The sequence below is a fragment of the Amblyraja radiata genome, chromosome 24, assembly GCF_010909765.2.
Source record: "Amblyraja radiata isolate CabotCenter1 chromosome 24, sAmbRad1.1.pri, whole genome shotgun sequence".
In the NCBI taxonomy this organism is placed as follows: Eukaryota; Metazoa; Chordata; class Chondrichthyes; order Rajiformes; family Rajidae; genus Amblyraja; species Amblyraja radiata.
In genome coordinates, this window is record NC_045979.1 from 7882469 (window position 1) to 7908156 (window position 25688).

At 39.6% G+C, this 25688-nt stretch overlaps 1 protein-coding gene across 12 annotated transcripts in view; it reads right to left on the minus strand.

Moving 5' to 3' along the window:
- Window positions 1-4637: 4637 nt before the first annotated feature.
- The window catches only part of hipk1 (homeodomain interacting protein kinase 1), a 114741-nt gene continuing 93690 nt past the window's right edge, over window positions 4638-25688 (minus strand). For 8 of the 12 annotated variants that reach the window (XM_033042335.1, XM_033042334.1, XM_033042344.1 and 5 more), the window contains 4 exons: window positions 21975-22184; window positions 20791-21041; window positions 18815-18927; window positions 9943-10428 (listed from right to left, as the gene is read on the minus strand). In XM_033042335.1, the coding sequence (XP_032898226.1) occupies window positions 9943-10428; window positions 18815-18927; window positions 20791-21041; window positions 21975-22184 (1060 nt within the window). Of the gene's footprint in view, window positions 10429-18814; window positions 18928-20790; window positions 21042-21974; window positions 22185-25688 lie in introns of all 12 variants that reach the window. The other 4 variants (XM_033042336.1, XM_033042343.1, XM_033042342.1 and 1 more) reach the window with 1 other exon arrangement.

Here is a 25688-nt window from a genome sequence, read left to right on the forward strand (position 1 = left end):
CGTGTGATAACTTGCTCAAGGATTTCCAGATGTTCTACCATGCCCTCTGTGAATATCAGTAGGTCATCCTGGTTGCACACGCAGTGTGGAATGCCTTGTAACATTTTGTCCATGACAGACTGGAAAATTCTCAGGGAGGATTTCCCACCTTCGAGCAGCTTTGTATATAAATACAAGCCTTTATGTGTGTTGATAGTCAAGTACTGCTGACTTTCCTTGTCGACATTGAGTTGGGCGTACGTGCGAGACAAATCCAGTTTAGTGAAGACTCTTGCTCTGCTAAGTTCTGCGTACAGACCTTGCGAGGTTGGTAACGGATATTGTTAGTCATCAACGGCTTGGTTTAGGTGTTGACTCAACTGTTGGCTTGTTTGGCTATGTTTTAGTACCCTGACTTTGACCAGAGGTATCTGTTTCTTTGTCTGTACTAACTGAACTTTGTGTTTTAATCACAGTGGTCTCTTCCAACTCACTTCCAACTCAACGACTTTGTAGTCACCACATAGTTGCGTACGGCCACAATTGGCGTTGCCCAGTTACTCTGGATTCTCTTCACGAGTACTCCATTCTGCTCTAACCTGTCAAGTTCTTCCTCCACTTGTTGCTTTAGTGCATATGGTACAGGTCTTGGTCGACAATACACAGGTCTCACATCTTGCTTAAGTCAAATGTGTGCAGAGTAACCTGTTATTCTCGTGTAACTGTCGGCAAAAATGTTTGCATGTTTCCTTATGACGTTTTCAAGACATGAGAAATCGATGCTGAAAATGTTCTTCCAGTCTAAGTCTATTCTACTCAGCCAATCCTTTACAAGGAGGGTTGGTTTATTTCTGTAGCTGGCCACTATGATGTGCAGTGTTACTGACCATTATGCTGAACTTTACAGTTCATTTGTCCACGTCTCCAAAACTTCACCCGAGTAGGTTCTCAGCTTGCTCTCAAACAATGGTATCTGTGGGAACTTTGTTTCGTACAGGTCTTTGCTCATGACCGAACAATCTTCTCCCGTGTCAATACACATATCGATTAACCGTTCTTTTGTAGTTTAGTTTGAAAATCCTTGCCTTGGCTGGTTGTCGGCTTATTGATGTCGGTTGCATAAATGGTGTACAACCCAAGTTCATTTCCATCTGGGTTCACCTCCAAATTGTGAACTCCTCTCTGGTGTTCACCTGTGGTCGGGGCCTCCCGAGCCCCCCGCAGTCGGCGCAACGGTGGCCCGATGTTCAGGCCCTCTCGCCGGGATGATGGAACTCAGACGTCGGAATGGAAGAACTCCCTCAGTGGCTTGGACTTCTGAAACGGCCACTTCTTACCGGAGACCCCGACCCCCGAAATCCAGTTGGGTGGAAATTCAGGCTGGCGGCCCTCAGCAAAGGGATCCCAGTACTCCGCAATATTGAAGTCAGCGCCGCCCGCGGCTGGGAGCTCTGCAAACCACAGCTCCACGATGTTGAAGCAGTAGGCTCAACACTCCGGATCTTCAAACGGCGATCCAGGCAAGGCATCGCCCACTCTGGTCCGGTCTCCAGCCGGAAAGGCCGTGCCAAAGGCTGCGTCGCCCCTAGTGGCCATTGGTGTAACAATTCACCTAAAACTTAGCTGTACAAAGGCTATTCAGCTTAAGGAACTTGACAAAAAAGACTCAAGTCTAAAATGTTATACAATCCCAAAGACGACATCTTGCCACGTAGACACAACATAGAGATAGCCTGACAAAATCTTGCCGATTTGTACAGCTGCTGTTTTAAACTAATCCCCTGCATAGAAGGATCTGCAGCCTACCGTGTCCAGCTCGCAAACAACTGCGACACAACTCCGTATTTACTGTTTAAAATTTTAAACAACACTGCATGTTGCAAAACAGTCATGCACTGTATTTAAAGGATGAGTTCACAAACTCTATGCCATCCTCGTTGCCAATTTTGTTATATTCCGGACGGCAGAATGAATAACAACTTACACGCAGGTTGCCTGGATCACGAGATTTATTACCCAACATTCCCTGCTTATATATAACACCAACTCATTAAAATATACATGAATATGCATGAATACATTCCAAGTACAATCAAAGAGATTCCGAGAGTGATCACTGACCTTTCTGACATAGGCCTCCTCCATTGCAAGAGTAAGGCTCAACACAAACTGGAAGAACAGCACCTCATTCTGCTTGGGTAGCTCACAACCCAATGGTAGGAACATTGAATTCTCCAATAACAGGTATATCTTTGTTCCACCCATCTCCCATCATAGACGAGGCCCTCACTCGTGTCTCCTCAGTACCCCGCAGCTCCGCCCTTTCTCCCCAAAGTCGCAACAGAGTCCCTCTAGTCCTTACCTTCCATTCCATCAGCCGTTGCATACAATACATATTCCACCGAAACTTCCACCACCTCCAAAGGGATCCCACCACTAACCATTTTCCCATCTCCACACCTTTCTGACATCCGCAGAGACCATTCTCTCTGCAACTACCTGGTTAACTCATCACTTCCCACCCAAACCACCCTCCCCAGGTATCTTCCCCTGCAACTGCAGAAGATGCACAACCTGTCCCTATATTTCCTCCCTCAACTCTGTCCAGGGACCCAGACAGTCCTTTCAGGTTAGGCAGAGGTTCGTTTACATCCCCTCCAACCTCATCTACCATATCCTTCGTTAAAGATGTGGACTGTTATACATCAACGAGATCAAATGTAGACTGGGCGATCGTTTTGTTGAACACTTTCGCTCAGTCCGCCGGAACTTACCTAATCCACCGGTTGCTAAACACTTTAATTCTCCTACCCATTCCTACACTAACCGTTCTGTCCTAGGTCTCCTCCATTGTCAGAGTGAGGCTAAACGCAAATAGGAGGAACAGCATCTATATTTCACTTGGGCAGCTTACAGCCCAGCGGTATGAATATTGATTTGACTCACTTCAGGTAGCCCTGGCGCGCGCGCGCTCTCTCTCGTTTTCACCCTACAAACGAGAATGAAAGATATACCCTATCTTTCATTCATTATTATTTATCTCTCCTCATCATTGTCTATATCTCGTTTCCCTTATCCCTAACCAGTCTGAAGAAGGGTCTTGACCCGAAACATCGCCCATTCCTTCTCTCCAGAGATGCTGCCTGTCCCGCAGAGTTACTTCAGCTTTTTGTGTCTATCTTCGGTTTAAACCAGCATCTGCAGTTCCTTCTTACACATTCAGACAGTGGATAATCATCTTTCTTTCAAATAATCTTACTTACATCTCATATAAGGATGGATTTTAGGGCAATGCAGAAATACTAGTTTTGCTGGCGACTTGCACATATTAACTGCAGGATGTTGTTTCAAATTCTTCTGCAGGCTTTCTGCCAAATTCTAAACCCTACTTGACACTACGTAAACAGTGCCATTTTGGACTTCAACGCAGGCAATTCACCTCATTGTGTAAGCTGTGATGGGTGGTGTGATACGTGTTTCTCTTTCGATTAATAATGCAAAACATATTATTTTTCAGGTTTTAAACTGATTTTTTTTTATAAAAAAAGAAAATAAATTACAAGAGTTTTGAAATCATCTTAGATGCTGATAAAACATTTCAATTTCATTACATTACTTAGTTGGTGCTCTTTAGACATTGTGCTGCAAGTTTTGCGTTATTTTACCACATATGATTTTATATTTTAATAATAAAGGATAATATCAATTATCTTACTGAGGATCATTCAGAGGTGATGGAAGCCAAGGAGGAAAACTTTGAGGCAATTCAGATGCATTTGCATCTAGATCATATGTGAACATTCTGAAACTGCAAAAATGTCAGAAAGTTGGTCACCATAACGGAGGATGTGCTGGCTCTGGAGAGGGTCCAGAGAAGGTTTACAAGAATTATCCCAGGAAGTAGTAGGTTAACACATGATGAACATTTGACGGCACTGGGTGTTTAGTCGCTGGAGTTTAGAAGAATGTAGGGGGACCTCTTTGAAACATACGGAATCGTGAAAGGCTTGGATAAAGTGGATGAGGAGATGATATTTCCACTAGCAGGAGTCTAGGACTAGAGGTCATGCCTCAGAATTAAAGGGCGTTCTTTTAGGAAGATGAGAAGGAATTTCTTTAGTCGGAGGGTGATGAATCTGTGGAATTCTTTGCCACTGATGGTTGTGGAGGCCAAGTCGGTGGATATTTTTAAGGCAGAGATAGATAGATTCTTGATTAGTATGGATGTCAGAAGTTATGGGGAGAAGGCAGGAGAATGGGGTTAGGAGGGAGATAGATCAGCCATGATTGAATGGTGGCATAGACTTGATGGGTCGAATGGCCTTATTCTACTCCTATCACTTATGACCTTACGAAACTGGCAAGTGGACTCCTGACTTCCTCTTTCTGAAGTCAACAATTAGTTCCTTGATCTAATTACCTTGGGCTAGAGTTAGTTGATGTCAACTCAACTGGATGTCCTACTTCTCTGCTGTTAGCATCAGGTAATACATATGTAGTTGAGCTTCTCCCTCTAGTACTCTATCTAGACTAGGATTCCCAAATGGATAATGACAACAAAACTACACACCAGAAAGATGGGAGCTGTTATTGATCCAGTAAGATTGCTTCGTAAAAGAGGCCAATTTCAGGACTCATACATGACACAGGAAAATAAATACACAAATGTAGCCCATTTTATTGGTAACTCAATGCATTTATAACATATGTAGAAAATACTTCAATCAGAAGACAAGCTACTTTGGAAACCAAAGACAATAAAACAGTGAATTACAAGATAAAACAGTTTCATCACAATGGACCCCTTTTCCCAGTTTAAAGTTAGTATTATGAACTTTTTTTTAAATAACTATAATCTCTTTTATCTTTTGTTAAATTTATTATTTTACAATAACCTCTACAGTTTAACTGCCAGACTACCATAGAAAAATCAATAATTTCTATGAGCTGCCTACACATTACATGTGATAATCACATAGCTATATCAAAAAGTAAGAAACCGCAGTTCATACAAGAACTAGAGTAGCAAATAACATTATACAAACCAGTCAAATAACCTATTATAGCAATATCAATGATACAAGCCAAATATGCTACTAACAATTGTTGCATTCGCTACAATCATACTATTAAAAAAAACACTAAGGTTCACCCACATATGATTAGCATTAATAAATGCAGACACATATAGCAAAATAATGAGAACATTATTTCCAGCCAACAGTAAATAATGACACCCATATGTAACCATATAAGTCAACCCTATATATACTGTTTATATAGATTTTAAAGAGACAGTGCTTTTGCAGCCCTACACAGGTTATGTTCAACAAAAATCCTGGAAAATTGTTTGAATCAGTGCAGCAGACTTCAATCCCTAGAAATGCTCAGTTGAACTTAAATCAATTTGTTATAATATATGATATTTAAAAATCAATTGGCTGCATAATTAACTTGGTTAATGATTAGTCTTGGTCTAAATCCTAATCCCTTCATTCTCCCCAACAAAACAAAAGTAAACTGTATCGATATTCAAAAGGTGGACTGTGACAAGGTTCATTTCGGTGTTGCTTCGATTGTATGTCAATCATTTCAAATACAACTAGTGTGGGCGCCTATCTCTTTAAATATACATTTTAGATACTAAATGACTTACACAGGATACAGATGGTTTCCTTACATAACATTAGACAAAAAAATTGTTACAAAGTAGTACGTAAAAGGTGCAAGGGCACTGGCAAATTTATCTACAGATCTATTTGACCTGCATTGATGGTTAAAACCAGCATTATTCCTGGGCAAATGTTTTCATACATAAAATCAAACTTCTAAAATTGCGTGTTTTGCTCCATCCCACAAGAAAATCTCAATGAGTTTTGCCATCACGGATTTCTTACAGAAAGTTTGGACGCTTTATACAGAATTGGACAAATGTCTAACATTGCAAAAGTATCCAATGCCTGCAACCAATAACAATGAACAAAATACTATGTAAATCATGAGTACTTTCCTCGGCTCCATGGAACTGGTGCTTTTCAGTTTGGACAGGATATAAAGTCTACATGAATCAAAACGCAGCAAATGCATTTCCTGATTACGTCATATAACAATAACAGAATACAGTGTGTTTGGCCATAGATTAAGACTTATTTTGATCTTTATGATTATAAATGCGAGTTTTTAAAAAACCCTCTCAATTTAGGCTAAGAATTACTAAAAATGCACCAGCAGATACAATACAACAGGACTGTGAAATGCCACTGTATGAGCCTCAGTGTCTTGGTTGTGAGAAAATGAACACTTAGCTTGTCAAAATTCCAATGTGAAATCACAATATACAAATTTATTTTCTAAATTCCAGATGCTGCACTATCCAGGGATTTGGGGGGATGTAGCAAAGTGAGTTTCTGATCTTGATGAAAATCTATCCAGCAAAATGCAGCTGAAATCACTTCTGGAAAAAAGTTCAAGTTTGAATGACTAAATTTTTTATATACTGTTTTTCACCGGCCAAGTTCAAGTGAACCAAATTAACCCATACAAACACAAACCAACTTTGTGTGCAGATTTTTGTGAGCCTGGGAACACTCCCCACCCCGCTAATGATGTGCACGGACAGTGTTAACGTCAAACACAAATCCGGGCATGTAAGATGCTTGGGCTAGAGAAAAAGCTCCAATTACTCACTAATCACACTTTGGTTTGCTTCATACAAACCTAGTTTGTTGTGAATAGAAAGTACATGACTCAAGATACCTAAAAGGTTGATAGGATGGAGCACATTGTAAAAAATGTTGTAGAAAGTTAACTGGTACATAAGTATTTGTGGAATGTTTGTTCCATGTTAGAAATTTAATTTTTTCTAAAAAACATCTGAACCGGCAGGCTAGTGTTTTTTCTGTAAACCCTTACATTTCTACCAGTTCATCATAATATGAAGCTGGCACTGTGGTAAATTCTAATGTAGATCTGCACTCTCCAAATGTATACATAGAACTACAACTTTTCGTACAGAAACACCTGCAACACTATCCCTATTAAGTCTTAAAACAAGATAGGTTTTGCAACACCAGAGGTTATTCAACATAGGCCATTTCTCTGAAAGCCATTTCTCTGGAAGATCTCCAAACAGATGCCAACTCCTTGCAACCTTATGAAACCAGGGCATGAAATAAGTTTCAAACATTATAATACAAATGGCTTACATAAACACTTTCAACAGCAGATAGGGGAAGTAGTGTGCTTATTACTTTCAACTGCAAACTGCATAAAGCAACATTTTGCAAGCAAGAACATTTAGGTTGTCGGAATCAATAGCAGGATTTTTTTTGGGGGGGGGGGGGGGTTGAATATAATGATTAACAAATACTTGCATATCTGTTCAGCAATACAACTTATTCCATGCCCTGTGAATGAGGCATAATAAATAGGCTTTTCTTTGGTGTGATGAACATGTGCTTCGCAGGCAGTTTGCCTGCATGAAACCAAAATCTGGACTGTTGCTTTCCAAGGGTTTACTCAAAATCAAATCCTACTGCCACAAGGAATGTAAGCATCCACAAACTATCAAAAAACAAAATTAAAATAAAAAATACACATCTAGATCAACCACAACCACCTAAACCTAATTGCACATAACTTTCCTTGTCCAAAAACTCCAAAAAAAAAATCAAAATACTGCACTACCCTCACACAAATTATGATATGCTCAATCATACCATTGTAACTTAAAAATTAAAGGACAGTACATGGATTCATGCATTTTCACATTCTAAGTAGCTTGCTGCATTAAAAGGAGCATGGTTATATGTGCCAAACAAAAAGAAAAATAACTTCAAAAGAGAAAGAATACTGTTTCAAATGTCATCTCCCTTTTCTAAACTAAAACAAAACTTTAAAATTGTCAACTGATTTTGCTTTTAAAAAGACTAACAGATTTAAAATCAGTTTCAACAGCATAATACCCTCTCCTGTGCTCATCTCCCATCACTTTGTTTTGTACTCTCCAGAGGTGTTCCGTGCACACAAGTCCAATGTTCTAACTGTAGCAGGTTGGGATTTTCTAAAGCACAGTGTAAAAGTATTAATTCAATGCACTATGTAAAAATCTGTTAAGGCACTATCTAGGGGAAAGGACTCCTCAAATAAACCCCCACAACATTCACACCTGTGCAAAAACTGAGTCAAAGAATTACTCCCGTTCAGAACACATAGATGATGCCTGTTCTGCAACCACTTCTCAAACACAATTTCTTTTTCATCAGTGCTACAACAATTAATAAAGATCCAAAATGTATCTAAAGACATTGCATGTACATTCCAACAGGTTCCAACTTAATTTATCATAAAATGACAGGTATGTAAAATAAAATTCCTCTGGATGATCAAGGAGCTAAAAGTTACTAAAAGTACAGAATTCAAGTATCATAATTTACTTATTCCAAAGACAGTTGTAGCTAATTCCACTGGAAGCTCAGAGTCACATGACTTGCTTTTGCAGCCCAGATGCTAAAGCTGTATTATTTGCTAGAATTAATCTAACTAGACCTTAACGTACATAGGATATTATAGCAGTAATATCATTGTCTTGCACAAGCATAACTGACCCAACAATTTAATACCAAAGATTTTAGTGATGAAGGTCATCTATAAACAGTGAGGTGATGCGCAACACATTTTTATCCTGTGACATTAAGGGAACAATTAAGCTATGTAGGGGAAGGAACAAAATGGCTCTAGAACAATATTGGATATAATTTAAAGACATAGGATGTGCACACAATTATTTTCAATTATGTAAAACAGCACTAATGACATTTAAGTGACAGCTGCACAGAACAAGGATTCAAACAGTGACACAGGTATCAGAACACATCACTGCAATACCTGTTTAGAGAGATGGTATAGTATGTGCTGTACAATTAAAATATTCCCTCATTCTTCACAAAATTAAAGCATGAATGTCTTGGAATAATTCACTCTTTTTTTTCCATAATCCAGCAGTCATCATCCAAATCATGTCATTGACATATCACGAGTTCTTGATCAATTATGAGGATATAGGCGTTAAGTTTACAGAAGCCACCAGATCATGGAAACAGTGATTAAAGAGCTTTTAAGCCTGCAACTTTAAATAAAGCTCACTAATCCTGCATGGATGGCAGTTCCATCAACATATTACCACTGTGTGAAACGTTAAAAGGAATAATTTCTTACGAGAGCATGTTAATGTTTCCAAATCTCACTTTAAAATACTTAATTACACATTTTACCACTCAAAAATCAATACTTTAAGAAATCTAAATTAATACAAAATTAATATTGCTGACAATATAACAAAAGTGATATTTAAAACTACTTTGTGCACTATTTTAAAAAAAAGAAGAAATTTTAAATTAATTTCGAAGCCCTCTCACAACTGGTCCAAAACATCTCAAAACAGTGATATGTCTAAAGATGTCCATTAATGAGTTAAGTCAGGATTGACTCAGGCTCCAATGACAACCAATCCAACCTGAACATCCATTACTCACTATTTTATTATGTAATAGGTCTAGAAAAAAATGCATTGTTTAACTTCCTAAGCAATAGTATTAACACTTTCAGCAGCATAAACCCATTTCAAGTAGCAGATTCAGTGTGTTTAGGCAAAGAGCTGGCAAAAATAAAGCAACAGCTAATTAAAAACAAACAGCAATTCTGTAGGGTTTGAAAATTATTTAGAAATCATTGTAAAATATAGTTAAAATATGGTCCATTTCCATACCCTTGTAGGAAAAAAAGGGTTAAAACCAAGTCTCCTTGTTGATGGGTGCTCTGCAGACACGTGACCCGATTCAAGAGCAAAATCTGATGCCACAGAAGAGAGTCCTGATCATTGGAACGAAGTGCACTCCTCCTTCATACAAAACTGGATTTGTCTAGATCTCATACAGTAGCACAGCACATTCGCAAATAAGAGAGCTACAGATAAGAATACTGATTTATTTTAGTGGGACTGAGTGGATAGCCAGCATAGAGTGTAGGAGCCCGAGAGGCATTAATGTATGACTGGGTGGCAAATGGATGCTGGTATTGGCTAGCAGCAACACTGGCAGATGGCAGAAGGCTAGGGCCCATGCTGACTGGCACCTGTTGGAGGAGACTGGTTGGATGAGCTGCGTACGTGGCTTGTTGCATGGCGTGTCTGGAGGAGTTTTGTTGGTTCAAAAGATGTGCCATGGAACTGGATGTTGCCAAAGCAGCAGTTGGTGTGTAGGTATACATGTGGGGTTGTCCTGAAAGATGCGTCGGAGCTGGCACTGCTGTCAGATGGGGATGAACACCCGGATGCGTCGGACTATTATGCTGGAAAGAGTAAGGAGCCTGGGCAAGAGTGGGTGTCACATATGCCTGTTGCCTGCGGGGACCAGGATTCACACTCCGCTCTTGAGAGATAGACTGTTGGGCCTAAGAAAAGAAAGGAAGTAGCAATTAAACAGCATACTTCATTTCAAAATTGTTATATACCTTTATCAAAAGCGACTTCTGGAAAATACAGACAATAAAAGTGAACTTGTGATACAGCAATAAGCAATTTTTTCTTTATATATTTTTTAAATCCTTGTGGACATCAACAAGTTAATCCAAAAAGTTGAAATGACGAGACGGAACACAGGAAAGATATTGAGATCCTTGTGTCCTGGTGTCGAGACAACAACCGTTCCGTCAATGTCAGCAGGACAAAGGAGATAGTGATCGACTTCAGGAAGTAAAGCGATACACATACCCCAGTTTGCATTGGCAGCGATGTAGATGTGGTTGAAGACTTCAAATTCCTAGGAGTCAATATCACCAACCACTTCTCCTGGATCACCCATATTGAAGTAAACGCCAAGAAAGCACACCAACGCCTCTACTTCCTTAGAAGGCTTCGGAAGTTTGGCATGTCCCCAACAACTCTCACCAACCTCTACTGATGCGCTGTAGAAAGCATTTTATTGGGTGTATCACAGCATGGTTTGGGAATAGCTCCATCCAAGACCGCAAGAGAATTGTGGATGCAGCCCAGACCATCACACAAACCAACCTCCCTTCCATTCACTCCATTTATACCACAAGCTGCCTCGTCAAGGCCAGCAGCATAAGCACCCTGGCCACTCCCTCTTCTCCCATCTGCCATTGGGCAAAAGGTATAGAAGTGTGAAAACACACACCTCCAGATCCAGGGATAGTTTCTTCCCAGCTGTTATCAGGCAACTGAATCATCCTGCCACAACTTGAGAGCAGTCCTGAACTACCATCTACCTCATTAGTGACCCTCGGACTACCTTTGATAGGAATTTACTGGCTTTACCTAAAGTTACTAAACGTTATTACCTTTATCATGCATCTGTACACTGAATGGCTCGATTGGTATCACGTATTGTCTTTCCACAGACTATTTAGCATGCAACAAAAGCTTTTCACTGTACCTCAATATAAACTAAACTAAACTGAAGACAGCAGTCTTAATTTGAGGTAGTAGCTGGGATTTGTGTGTTTCTTTGTTTTTCAGCCAACCATTTTGCAGTTTAAAGAATGGAAAGCTGCAAGATAGCAAGCCTCAGCAAAGTGTGACGTCCTCAGACTACATTTTAAAACAAATATATAGAAACAAGTAGTGTTCATCACTGGATTATTCATTGATAATAACCATCATTATACCAGAATATTTCTGCAATAAACCTGATTGGAAGGATTATTTTGAAATAGTGGCTATTTCTGTTTACTGAGAATCACTCTCCTAAATAAAGCTCTTGTTAATGTAGCAAAAGGGCTGATATCCTTGGAATTTGGCTCGCTTAATAATATGCAATGGAACACAAATGGTAGGGCAGCCGTTATCGTGATGGATTAGCAACCAAATATAATTAGCTGAAATCCCACAGAAATCTGACCATTTGTTTGCTGTCAAAAGCTTGAAGCTGATTCAGGAAAGGAATATTTCTACCTGCCACTACTTCTAATCAATATAGAATCAGAGGCATGTAACACTGAAACAGGTCCTTCAACTCAAATCAATATCCTGACCAAGATGTCCATCTACGCTGGACCCATAAACCCACATTTGGCCCATTTCCCTCTTAATCGTTCTTACGCACATGCTACAGGTTTATCACAGCCTGGTCTATCAAGGTCTGTATAAAATCATCTTGGCTTTTTAAATGGGTTGTGACCTTGATCCTCCTTATCACTAACATCCTCCAGTCCAATAATTCTTCAGGATCTCTTTAGTCTGTCTTTTGCACATCCTGACATGTCATCATTCTGCGACTGCCATCATTCCTTTCTGATGCCTTGAATTAAGCAGTGGGATTCTCTTCCAAAACTTCTCTCCTGGTGCTCCACAAAACCCGTTTCGTTGATTTGCTTTTAGCCATTTGTCCTGTATTTTCTTTTTCTACAAAAAAGTATTCACAATGCTCTGACATACAGTGCCCTCCATAATGTTTGGGACAAAGACCCATCATTTATTTATTTGCCTCTGTACTCCACGATTTGTGATATGTAATAGAAAAAAAACCATGTGGTTAAAATGTACATTGTCAGATTTTAATAAAGGCCATTTTTATACATTTTGGTTTCACCATGTCGAACTTACAGCAGTGTTTATACATAGACCACCATTTCAGGGCACCATAATGTTTGGGACACAGCAGTGTCATGTAAATGAAAGTAGTCACGTTTAGTATTTTGTTGCATATCCTTTGCATGCAATGACTGCTTGAAGTCTGTGATTCATGGACATCACCAGTTGCTGGGTGTCTTCTCTGGTGATGCCCTGCCAGGCCTCTATTGCAGCCATATTTAGCTTATGCTTGTTTTGGGGACTAGTCTCCTTCAGTTTTCTCTTCAGCATATAAAAGACAAGCTCAATTGGGTTCAGATCGGGCGATTGACTTGGCTACTCAAGAATTGACCATTTGTTTAGCTTTGAAAAACTCCTTTGTTGCTTTAGCAGTATGTTTGAGATCATTGTTTGTTGCAGAATGAACCGCTGGCCAATAGGTTTTGAGGCATTTGTTTGAACTTGACCAGATGGGATGTATCTATACACTTCAGAATTCATTATGCTACTACCATCAGCAGTTCTATCATCAATGAAGATAAGTGAGCCAGTACCTTCAGCAGCCATACATGCCAAGGCCATAACATCCCCACCGTGTTTCACAGATGAGGTGGTATGCTTTGGATTTTGGGCAGTTCCTTCTCTCCTCCATACTTTCCTCTTGCCATCACTCAGGTATAAGTTAATCTTCATCTCATCTGTCCACAAGGCCTTTTTCCAGAACTGCTTTCTCTTTTAAGTATTTCTTGGCAAACTGTAACCTGGCCACCCTATTTTTGCAGCTAACCAGTGGTTTGCATCTTGCAGTGTAGCCTCTGTATTTCAGTTCATGAAGTCTTCTGCAGACAGTGGTCATCAACAAATTCACATCCGACTCTGGAAGAGTGTTTCTGATCTGTCGGACAGGTGTTTGGGGATTTTTCGTTATTTCAGAGAGAATTCTTCTGTCATCAGCTGTGGAGGCCTTTCTTGGCCTGCCAGTCCCTTTGCGAATAGTAAGCTCACCAGTGCTCTCTTTCTTCTTAATGATGTTCCAAACAGTTGATTTTGGTAAGCCTAAGGTTTGGCTGATGTCTCTAACAGTTGTATTCTTGTTTCTCAGTCTCATAATGGCTTCTTTGACTTTCTTTGGCACAACTTTAATAAACAGCAATAAAGGTTCTAAAGGTGATGGAAAGACTGGAGGAAAGACTAGGTTTCTCTTATACTTGCATTAAGGAGGCAATTAAACACACCTGAACAACTACAAACACCTGTGAAGCCATGTGTCCCAAACATTATGGTGCCCTGAAATGTGGAGACTAGGTATAAACACCGTTGTAATTTCTAAATGGTGAAACCAAAATGTATAAAAATACCCTTTAATATAATCTGACAATGTGCACTTTAACCACATGTGATTTTTTTCAATTACAAATCTCAAATTGTGGAGTACAGAGGCAAATAAATAAATGATGGGTCTTTGTCCCAAACATTATGGAGGGCACTGTATAGAAAAGAGGCTTTGTAAATGCAAATGTGCTGACCGCCACATATTCATTTAGTTGCATATGCAGCTGCTATTAAAATGTCCAGTTTCATTTTTCAGGGACAAATGTCAATGGATAATAAATATGAACAAAGGAGCTGGAATAGACACTCCGTCTTTTATACCTATTCCTCTGCTGAATAGCATCATGGCTGCTCAGACTATGACCACACCCATGTTTCCCACATAATCACAATAACTTTCCATTTGCTCATCTAACCTGCCTTAAAAAATGTTTTTTACCTCAACTGCCTTTTCAGAAAGAATACCAGATACCCGTACCCTTTTGAGAAAGGTCCCCTTAAATCTGCCTCATTTTTAGTTCTAGATTTCCCCATAATAAACCTGCTTTCCACACCCAGCTGTTAAAAACCTTGAAGAACTTGCATGGTCTGTTCCTGTCCCATCTCGCTCTTCAAAAGTGCTGCCTTTCCTCACAACACAACCTACGTGTCCAGGTAAAGATCTCAGGAATTTTCTTTGCAATGTTTCCAATTCAGTAATAGCATTCCTTAAAATAGGAGGTCAATATAGTCTTGTCAGTATCCGAGAAAAAAACAAATATCTCTTGTTGGGATCATACCATTTTACAAATTATTATTAAAGCATTGGAATTTCAAAAAAGACCTTGTGACACAAAATGTGGATAGTGATAGTTGCATCTTAGAAGAGATTCCGACCATCAATGTGGTACATTTTCTGTGATTTCCTCAATTTTTATGACAGTTATTTAGGCAATTATTACTAGCCACCTAAACTATTTCATAATCTTGAAGGCCTCCATCAGCCCTTTTTTTGAGACAAAAAGGCACCGTACCTATTCAGCCTTTCAAGAGATCTATAAACTAATTTCTGGTATCATAAAGACAAATATGTTCTGTACCACCGGGTACCTCTACATCTGTAAAAAGCCAGAAATGCTTTAAGTATCCAAATAAAGTTTTATGCATGGTTCACATAACTTTTCTATTTTTCCACTTCTAATGCTATTAAAACCATGAGATCCATTGCTTTGCTTGCTTCAATTTGCATTACAGCTTTTAATCTTTAGTGTACCTGTGCTCCTAAATCCTAATTTCTCCATCCCATTTTAGGACATTTGAGTTTGAGGTCTTCATCAACCTATCAAAATGCATTGCCATCTATTTAACTGCATTCGGTGCTGCTAATGTAGCTTCCTTTACATCGGTGAAACTAAGTGTAGATCAGGCAGCCAAACACTTGCAATGCGTCCACCAAGGACTGCTGAATCGGTCAGTTGCTAACTCCTCTCTCAATTCCCATACTGACATTTCTGTCCAGGGCTTCCTCTGTTGCCAGAGTAGGCCACACGCAAACTAGAGGAATAGCAGCTCATATTCCAATTAGATAGCTTATAACCCAACAGTATAAACATTGAATCATCCAATTTTGGATAAATTACATACAAATACCTGCCCTGCTTTTTTCCCCTTACTCTTCCTTGGATGAGCACCCATTTCTCCCTTTCCACCTATATCTTTCTTCTGGCTTCACATTTCGCACATCTTTCTTTCTCATTTGTACATCTTCTACCCCTCTCAATCTTTTCATTGCTTGCTTTTGTCCAACCATCTGCCAATCAAACCCCCCCCCCCGCCCGTATCCACATATTATTATAGTCTGAAGAAGGGTCTCGACCCGAAATGTCATCCATTCCTTCTCTCCAGAGATGCTGCCTGAACCGCTGAGTTACTCCAGCATTTTGTGTCTACCTGTCCACCTATTATTTGTTAGGCACTGTCATACCTGCCAACATTTGAAAATGAAAAATCTTACTCTGAGTGCACGGGTTGACGGAGTGCGAGCATTGAAGGCGGGTGGGGTCCAGGAGCCCGCCTTAGCGCCTGGATTTTAAGGGGGTTTTTTTTTAAGTAGTTTGCCGATATCACGATATATTCAGAGCTGCCAAGTTTTGTCAGAGCATTTCAGTATTCTAGTACCTGAAAATCAGTATTTTGTTGAGGAAATCAGTATTTTTACGCTGTGCCATTTTGCAGATAAAAAAAAAAAGATTATGTGCAGTCATACCCATGTAAGAGTACAAGAATGCATAACTTGGTATTGTGCATTTGTAATACGGTTTATTGTGTATTATATGTCATAGCTGCTTTCTTGCATTTGTTCAGAAGTTCATAATTGAAAGTCATTTGGTAGCAACGTTTCCCCATGGCCTGGGGAAACATTAAGGGGAAGGAACATTAAGGAAGGAAGGAAGGAATCTCTCCCCCCCTCCCCCCCTCCCTCCCCCTTCTCTCTCCGCCCCCCCTCCCTCCCTCCCCCTTCTCACTCCCTGCCCCCCCCCCCCACTCTCCCTCCCCCTTCCCTCCACACACACCTACACCTGAAATGTCTCTCTGCCTAGCACTGTGTACAAACAGCAGAGACAAAGTGTTGGGGGCAGCCATCTTCTGCTTCAGTAAGGGAAGCTGGTCGGTGATTGGCCGCAACACCCCTCGGAGACAGCGTCTGATTGGCCGCCGAGTGACCAGCGCATTATGTTATTGGACCCAATGCCCTTGGAGACAGCGGCTAATTGGGCGGGAATTTTATGGGAAGCTGGTCGGTGATTGGACGCAACCCCCTTTGAGACAGCGGTTGATTGGCCGTTTTTTCCCCCTCATTTCAAAATCATACTGTTCCGATTTTTCACACTTAAAAATCGGAACAAATACGATAAAATCGGACTAGTTGGCAAGTATGCACTGTCCCACCCCCACCTCTCTTCGAGGTTTCCCCTCCCCTTACCACATTCAGTCTGAAGGGTCCCGATCCGAAATATCACCTATCCATGTTCTCCATGGAGATGCTGCCTGCAGCAGTTGATTGACCCCACCATATGCCAACCCGAGTTACTACCTTTAACCCTTGCTTTCTGTTTTCTGTTTCAGTCAGCTTGCTATCCCTATTCAGCTGGTACTTGTAACAACTCAGTTTGTTCTGACTAGGGCTGTCAAGCAATTTAAAATGTTAATCACAAGTTATTTAGTTCTAACAGCACTGTTCAATAATCAAGTTTTTAAATATTTCCTGAACCGCCTAATTAAAAGTTCATTACTTTTATTAGTTTGCATATTTTTTTTTAATATTTCTGAATGTATTTTTTAACATGTTTGATGGCTATCACATCTATCAAAATGTTACATTTCCAGTTTTATGGACTGGTTCTATTCAGGCTCCAAACTCCCACTCCCCAGTGTCTTGCCGGTGGTGCAAGGATTGTCACATTTCTTTGGCTTCAGTAAGAAACTCCTACTCGGGTTGTTCATGCAACACATTTCCTGTGCAACAGGAAGTCCAGATTAAAATTTTACTTAACTTGCACAATTTTATGTTAAAAATCGACTTGTCTTTGAGTTAATTATGATTCATTGTCAATCCTAGTTCTGACTTTCATCCTGCATTTTCCGAAATATATTATGAATAACTTTCTGGAAATCCAATTGGTGGGTAGTCACTTTGGGCACAATTGGAATCCAGACCAAAACTGGAACCAAAACGAATTGATCTTTTTGTGTAGGAAGGAACTGCAGATGCTGGTTTAAACCAAAGATAGACACAAAAAGCTGAAGTAACTCAGCAGGACAGGCAGCATCTCCGGTGAGAAGGAATGGGTGATGTTTCAGGTCGAGACCCTTGATCTTTTAAATCGTTTCCATTTCAAGTTTTGATTTAAACTTGTTTGCTATAAATCAATGTGATAACATAGATTCAAAAACAAAGAAAATATTAAAATAATATTTTTTAAATGGTACTTGGTGTAATTTGATGATTACAGCTGAAATAGTTTAATCACCAAAGGAACGTTTTTATAAATCACATTACCCAGTTAACTAACTGCAAGTAATGATTCTAAATCAGTTTGTGACAGCAAACTGGCACAATGTTTAAAACATCTAAAGATAAATAATTCAATTTGGCAATAATTTAGACATTGGAGGCTGTATGGTTGAAGGAACTTTCTTCAGCAATTAGTTTTAAGTCAAGCAAAGAAGCGGTTAAACTGAACATTATTTGACTTCAATTTCCATTTCAATTACAATCGATCGTTTCTGACATTTTCAATTTCTGGGTATCTATTCTAACATTTTTTAATAAGATTACATATTTTTCCTGCCACTGACATTAGTCTGATTAGGTTACCATTCCTTGGACTATCCATTCACTATTCTACCTATTTTGATATTTATCTGTTAAAATATTTGCTATAAGAACTTGCATTTATATGCTCCCTTTGGCTTCCAATTTTGGTGTTTGGCTTTATCCCTACTAATCTTTGCACATATCCTTGTTTGTTATGTACAGAAAGTGTTTTTGTTACTTAATTTCAATTCAGCATTTATTTTGTTATTCTCCATTGTGCATCATTATTGCCTAATGTGTTCTTGCTGCTAGTGGAGGAAAGACATTTGACACTGCTGATCACCATTGTATTTGTCTCCCACTACTGTTCTACTATGAGAATACTTTTTACAATTATGCGTTTGGTCCTCATTGCGACGTTCTCAATCTTCATCTTAAACCTTATTAACTTGCAAGATATGTTCTCTTTCCTTACATGGTACTTAAGCTTCTCAATGCATAAAAACTGAACAGCAGGAAACGTCTTGATGAATGACTGCTGGAAACTTTGAAAAGCTGCTCATCTCCCACAAAGCAAAAATGTACCCTGCTGTTATAAAACTGAAGGTTTTCCATACCTGACTGAGGTTCAGAGGCTGCCGTTGCCGGTACATCGTTGGTGTAGTTGAGCATGAAGTCTGCCCACTCATAGGCAAGCCTGTTTTAGCCTTGTAGACATTTGTAAAAAAGCCTATAAAGGGCACAGTAAAAAAGTGAGTAGATAAACCACAACCAATAAAACATGCAAAACTTCAACTCCATTGAATGGCAAGAATTCAAGCCAGCACAGCAGAGGAAGCAGAATAAACAGCCACACAACCCAATTTATCTGAGCCTGAGTAATCTCATTTGAAGAATCTAAGCATTTGATAAGGTCTCACATAGGAGATTAGTGGGCAAAATTAGGGCACATGGTATTGGGGGTAGAGTGCTGACATGGATAGAGAAGTGGTTGGCAGACAGGAAACAAAGAGTAGGGATTAACGGGTTCCTTTCAGAATGGCAGGCAGTGACTAGTGGGGTACCGCAAGGCTCGGTGCTGAGACCGCAGCTATTTAAAATATACATCAATGATTTGGATGAAGGGATTCAAAGTAACATTAGCAAATTTACAGATGACACAAAGCAGGGTGGCAGAGTGAACTGTGAGGAAGATGCTATGAGAATGCAGGATGACTTGGACAGGTTGGGGGAGTGGGCAGATGCATGGCAGATGAAGTTTAATGCGGATAAATGTGAGGTTATCCACTTTGATAGAAAAAACAGGAAGGCAGATTACTATCTAAATGGCATCAAGTTGGGAAAAGAGGAAGTACAACGGGATCTGGGGGTCCTTGTACATCAGTCTATGAAAGTAAGCATGCAGGTACAGCAGGCAGTGAAGAAAGCGAATGGCATGTTGGCCTTTATAACAAGAGGAATCGAATATAGGAGCAACAAGGTCCTTCTGCAGTTGTACAGAACCCTAGTGAGACCACGCCTGGAGTATTGTGTACAGTTTTGGTCCCCTAATTTGAGGAAGGACATTCTTGCTATTGAGGGAGTGCAGCGTAGGTTTACAAGGTTAATTCCCAGGATGGCGGGACTGTCATATGCTGAGAGAATGGAGCAGCTGGGCTTGTACACTCTGGAGTTTAGAAGGATGAGAGGGTATCTCATTGAAACATATAAGATTGTTAAGGGCTTGGACACGCTAGAGGCAGGAAACATGTTCCCGATGTTGGGGGAGTCCAGAACCAGGGGCCACAGTTTAAGAATAAAGAGTAAGCCATTTAGAACGGAGACGAGGAAACACTTTTTCTCACAGAGTGGTTAGTCTGTGGAATTCTCTGCCTCAGAGGGCAGTGGAGGCAGGTTCTCTGGATGCTTTCAAGAGAGAGCTAGATAGGGCTCTTAAAAATAGCGGAGTCAGGGGATATGGGGAGAAGGCAGGAACGGGGTACTTTTTGGGGATGATCAGCCATGATCACATTGAATAGTGGTGCTGGCTTGAAGGGCCGAATGGCCTACTCCTGCACCTATTGTCTATTGTCATATTGTCTAATCAGTATCTTTTTTGAAGAAGTGTTTCCTCAATGAGTGCAGCTCTCAAATCATCCACTTTATACAGTTGTCCACAAAATTAATATGAGTCTTGTTGGAGCTTTATAGTGAAGTCCAATAATTTGTTACCTCCATGTTTGGGAATCCGGATGGTGTGTATCTGACTCACCAGGTACTGTTCCCGTGCTATTTATTCATTTAGTGAGATTATAAAAAGATTGGGAACCAGGGCCATGGTGAATTTACATTTTCAGCACTTTGTTTAAATTCAGTGAGTTCCATGGGAAAGATGGCAGCATATAAAAGATTAAGAGAGGATGGACAACAGGGAATAAAAATTAAATAATAGTGTTGATAAATATCTCTATTCATTATAGTTAAACTCTTGCCGATACGACATTTGTTTGCCACAGATTCAGAATAAGTTTGGAAATTAAGATAAAATGATCCAAGAAAGATTGCAATAATTTGGATAACTCAATTAAATTTTGATGTAAAATTGCATTCCTACCTGACAAACTGCCGCTCTCTCCCATACTTTCACTGACTTGTGCCTTCAAAGGCTGAACGATGATGGTGCGAGATCCAGAATTATGACAAGCATCCATACTTCTCTTGGGCAGGTCTTGTGTACTACTGATAACGTGTGTTGCTCGAGGCCGTTCACATGGATAGGGACTGTTACTATTTGAGGAGTCAGATTCTAAAGAATCATGGACAGTAACATAGCTGATGACATTGGACCTCTGCTTCACACCAAAGCTAGAGAAAATGAAAAAAAATTGATTAGGTTTCAATACTTGTATGACTGGGATTAGAAAATATTGTGCTACACTGAATTGCTGACACTGAAAAGCAGACATAGCAATATTACTGGAATCTCAAGTGGTAAAAATAGGTTCTAGAATAATAAACTGCTACTGGATTGAGCTATATTTCTTCCTCATTTTCATCCCAAAGAACAAGAAAAGTCAGCAAATTTGAGATTGTTGTATACATGTTAGGTCCTGAAGTTATTGTCTGCTCTAGTTTTTTTTTATTGTCCAGGTTGATAGGATTCCAGCGAGGAAGCAGTAATTCTGCACCAGTTACTGTGGAAACTCCATAAAAAAAGCTTAGATGATTTTAATTGCTTGAACGTGTACATTTTTAGGTGTTACCTTTGTTTTAATTTTCAAAAATGCGTACAAATTATGAATGTTTTGACTGTTTAAACGGTTGTCCAGACATGTGCCGAAAAATTAGAGGGAGAGTGTGTCAGTTATGGATCACTCGTGCCACTTCAAATTAAAGTAAAACACATAAATGGGACAAAAGTTAAAAATACCAATGAATTACAATTTAGAATTTTTTTTGTGATGTTTAAATTTGCCAGTTCAAACATTGAGCTGACTTTAATCTCAACTACCAAGTGAAGAGGTATTTAGAGGAAAAAGAAAACTTGCTAGATTTAATTAAACCCAGCAGTAGCAACCAAAATAACATGCCAATTCAAAACCATGTTTTTAAGATGAAGAAATTGTAACCCAAGCTCCAAGGCAAGTAAACCATGTCCTAATAAACTGCAGAAACAAAAAATGCTTCATCGTCCCCTCTGAAATCTTATCTATCTGGGTTGCACTTGAAAGCAGTTTGTGCGCTAAATTATTGTATAAAACCACCCACCTGTTATTCACCTTACACAGGTCCACCTACCTCCCAAGTTTCTGCTTTGTTTCTTCCTCTTCATCTGTGTCACTACGGATGGTGATAACACTGACAGCAGGACTGGGTGTATCAGGAATCACAATGGTTTGTCGCTGATTATCAAATGTTGTGCTGCAGTATGGGGAGGGTGCACTTGCTGGACTGTTCTGAACCACCATGTATGTTTGGGAGGGAGTGACATCCAACAAGGGAACATTCCTGGTGAAGGATTCACAAATATTTATTGAGATAGAGTTTTAAAAATAAAAACAAGACGCTGCTCTGAGCATCTCAAAATTGGACAAGTAAATCAAAAAGCTGCACCATCCTAGAAATTTGGGGGGGAAAAATGAAAACGTAAACACTCAGCAGGAGTGGCAGCATCTGTGTAAAGAGAAAGAGTTAATATTTCAGGTTGAAGACTTTTTGTCAGAAGGGAGAAAATGAGATTACATACATGTTAGCTTCTGAGTAGAGGGCAAAGGGAATATCCAGCTACGGCAAGGCCAGCAAATTTGGGTCTTTGACAGGGGGTCTTTGACAAGGCAAAAGCACCCCGTTCAAAAAGGTTAAATGTTTCCAGTAGGTTGATTTTATATGAGAATAAAATACCTTTAGTGTCCTGCACTGTGCCACACTGAAAGATTATAATGAAATTCAAGATTCCTTAATAAAGTCTACTTTTCCAATTCCTTTTAAAGAGTTAACCAATTAAACTATCTTCAATTCATCAACATCTGCAGCACTGCATATTAAAATGGTAAGCAAAAAATGCACTTGGATTAGAGGTTAGACGAACTCAAATGGGTCAATATCTGCAGATTCAAATAATAAGTTAAATTAAATTGCTAACTGTATTATGTATGTATTATAACAAACTATTTAGAACTGAGATTTTTTGGAGTTTCTTTCCTATACTTATCTTACTTTTACTTGGAGGCTATTTGTGTTTGGTAAAGTTTGTGGTCTTAGCATCCATCAAAAGTAGGTATAAGAAACCATTTAGCCTGTAATAGGTTTTTCACTGAGTAATGATAATTCAACTACAGGGACCAAGTGATGCCTGGACCCATCTTCGCATTATTTAGATATTTTAACTTACAGAAGTTAAACTGTTAAATACAATGCACTGTGATCATTTGTTGTAGAAAATGCTTTAAGCATGGTTGCAGGTTCTAAAAAAGTACAAAACCAGTAACTGTTTACTGCCAAGAAATAAAGTTTTATCCATTAACGGTTCTCAGAAAGTGCTGAAATTCACAAAAATACCCTATAATTAATCACCCCATGTCAAAAAAATCAGATTTAATCAGATCAATAATATTTATAAATAATATTTTGGAAGTTTCCTGTAACACATTAAAAGGTTGAATGCTTTCCTGAAATAAAACACCACACATCATAAACTGTGTGGCAAAAATATTTTTAGTATGCACTGAAAATAAATACTTGATTGATTGCGTACAGTTTTGGTCTCCAAATCTGAGGAAGGACATTATTGCCATAGAGGGAGTGGAGTGCAGAGAAGGTTCACCAGACTGATTCCTGGGATGTCAGGACTGTCTTATGAAGAAAGACTCGATAGACTTGGTTTATACTCTCTAGAATTTAGGAGATTGAGAGGGGATCTTATAGAAACTTACAAAATTCTTAAGGGGTTGGACAGGCTAGATGCAGGAAGATTGCTCCCGATGTTGGGGAAGTCCAGGACAAGGGGTCACAGCTTAAGGATAAGGGGGAAATCCTTTAAAACCGAGATGAGAAGAACTTTTTTCACACAGAGAGTGGTGAATCTCTGGAACTCCCTGCCACAGAGGGTAGTCGAGGCCAGTTCATTGGCTATATTTAAGAGGGAGTTAGATGTGGCCCTTGTGGCTAAGGGGATCAGAGGGTATGGAGAGAAGGCAGGTACGGGATACTGAGTTGGATGATCAGCCATGATCATATTGAATGGCGGTGCAGGCTCGAAGGGCCAAATGGCCTACTCCTGCACCTAATTTCTATGTTTCTATGTTTCTATGATTGTAATCTTCCAGTTATCCTGTGTGTATTGACTGCAATTTTATTCTAAGCTTTCATGTGGTTTGTGAAAAAAAACTTCCAGCAACTGAATCTTAAAAGTAACCTTCAAATGCTTACACAAGTCTGCCCAAATAGCTTTCTAAAGCTTCAATATAATTTCTGTCACTCATGTTTATCCCTTTCTCGGGATTCAAGAATCCAGCAAGTTCTATTTTACTTTGATTTTTAGCTAATTAATGTTTTGTTGCATGTTTCTTTAAAAAAAAGCCACTTATCTCCAAAGATTAACAATGCTTGTCGATAGATAATTATATTGATATAAATGCCCCTGCACATGATGTATTAAAATGAATTGCTGGTGACTTCATACATCGCAGCCAACTTTGTATGGAATTTTGCCTTGCTTTCCACATACATCCCTGGGACTGCGACACTCCTACAATTTTCTTGATTTATCAATTTTTTCAGGTCTGTCTCCATATGTTCCAGAATTCATTTCTCACAAGAAATCATACATTAAATGCCATTTTCTTTTCCACATAAATTTGTGGAGAGGGTAATAAGCAAGAAATACACCGTCAAACTTAAACTGGTATCTAACCAACATGCAGAAACAAACATGTTTTTTTTTATATTGGAAATCCCCCCCAATATTTGTACATTGAAATAAACATCTACACAACAGTTAAGTCAGCATAAACCAAGTAACTGATCTTGCCCCATTTTTGAGTAGGAAGGAACTGCAGATGCTGGTTTAAACCGAAGATAGACACAATGTGCTGGAGTAACTCAGCAGGACAGGCAGCATCTCTGGAGAGAAGGAATGGGTGGCATTTTGGGTCGAGACCTTTCTTCAGACTGATGTCAGGGGCAGAGGGAGGTACATAGATAATAGACTATAGTTCGGCGTTCAATACCATCATCCCCTCCAAGCTGGTTGCGAGGTGGAGGGCTCTACCCGAGCCAGCTGCCTGCCCCTTTTCCGGGGATACGTCCGTGCCCGGGTGCGGATGGAAAGGGAATATGCCCTGTCTACGGGCACCCTGAGGGAGTTCCGGGACCGCTGGGCACCGAGGGAGGTTGAATGTATCCTTGACAAGGGTTGCAATATAATTGTTTAGCAGTTGCTGAGCATATGTGTTCGTCTTGTATTATGGTGGTGTTTTGTTTTATTGTATTGTCAATACTATTTTAATATTTGAATAAATATTTTTGATTAAAAAAAAAAAAAAAAAAAAAAAAAAAGCTGGTTGCGAAACTCACGGAACTGGGTCTCTGAACATCCCTCTGCAATTGAATCTTCGACTTCCACATCCACAGACCACAGTCTGTTCGAATTGGCAGAAACTCTTCATCCTCAGTGATAATCAGTACGGGAGCACCTCAAGGCTGGGTGCTCAGCTCCCTGCTCTATTCACTCTATAATCATGACTGTGTAGCCGGACATAGCGACACAAGTTCGCTGACACCACCACCATTGTGGGACGAATTACATATGGTGACGAGTCAGAGTATAGAAGTGAGATCGACCGACTGACCAGATGGTGCCAGCAGTCAATATCAGCAAAACCAAAGAACTAATTGTGGACTTTGGAAGAGGAAGGTTGAGGACCCACAATCCTGTTTACATCAATGGGACGATGGTGGAGTCAAAAAAAGGTCCTTCTGCAGTTGTACAAGGCCCTGGTGAGACCACATCTG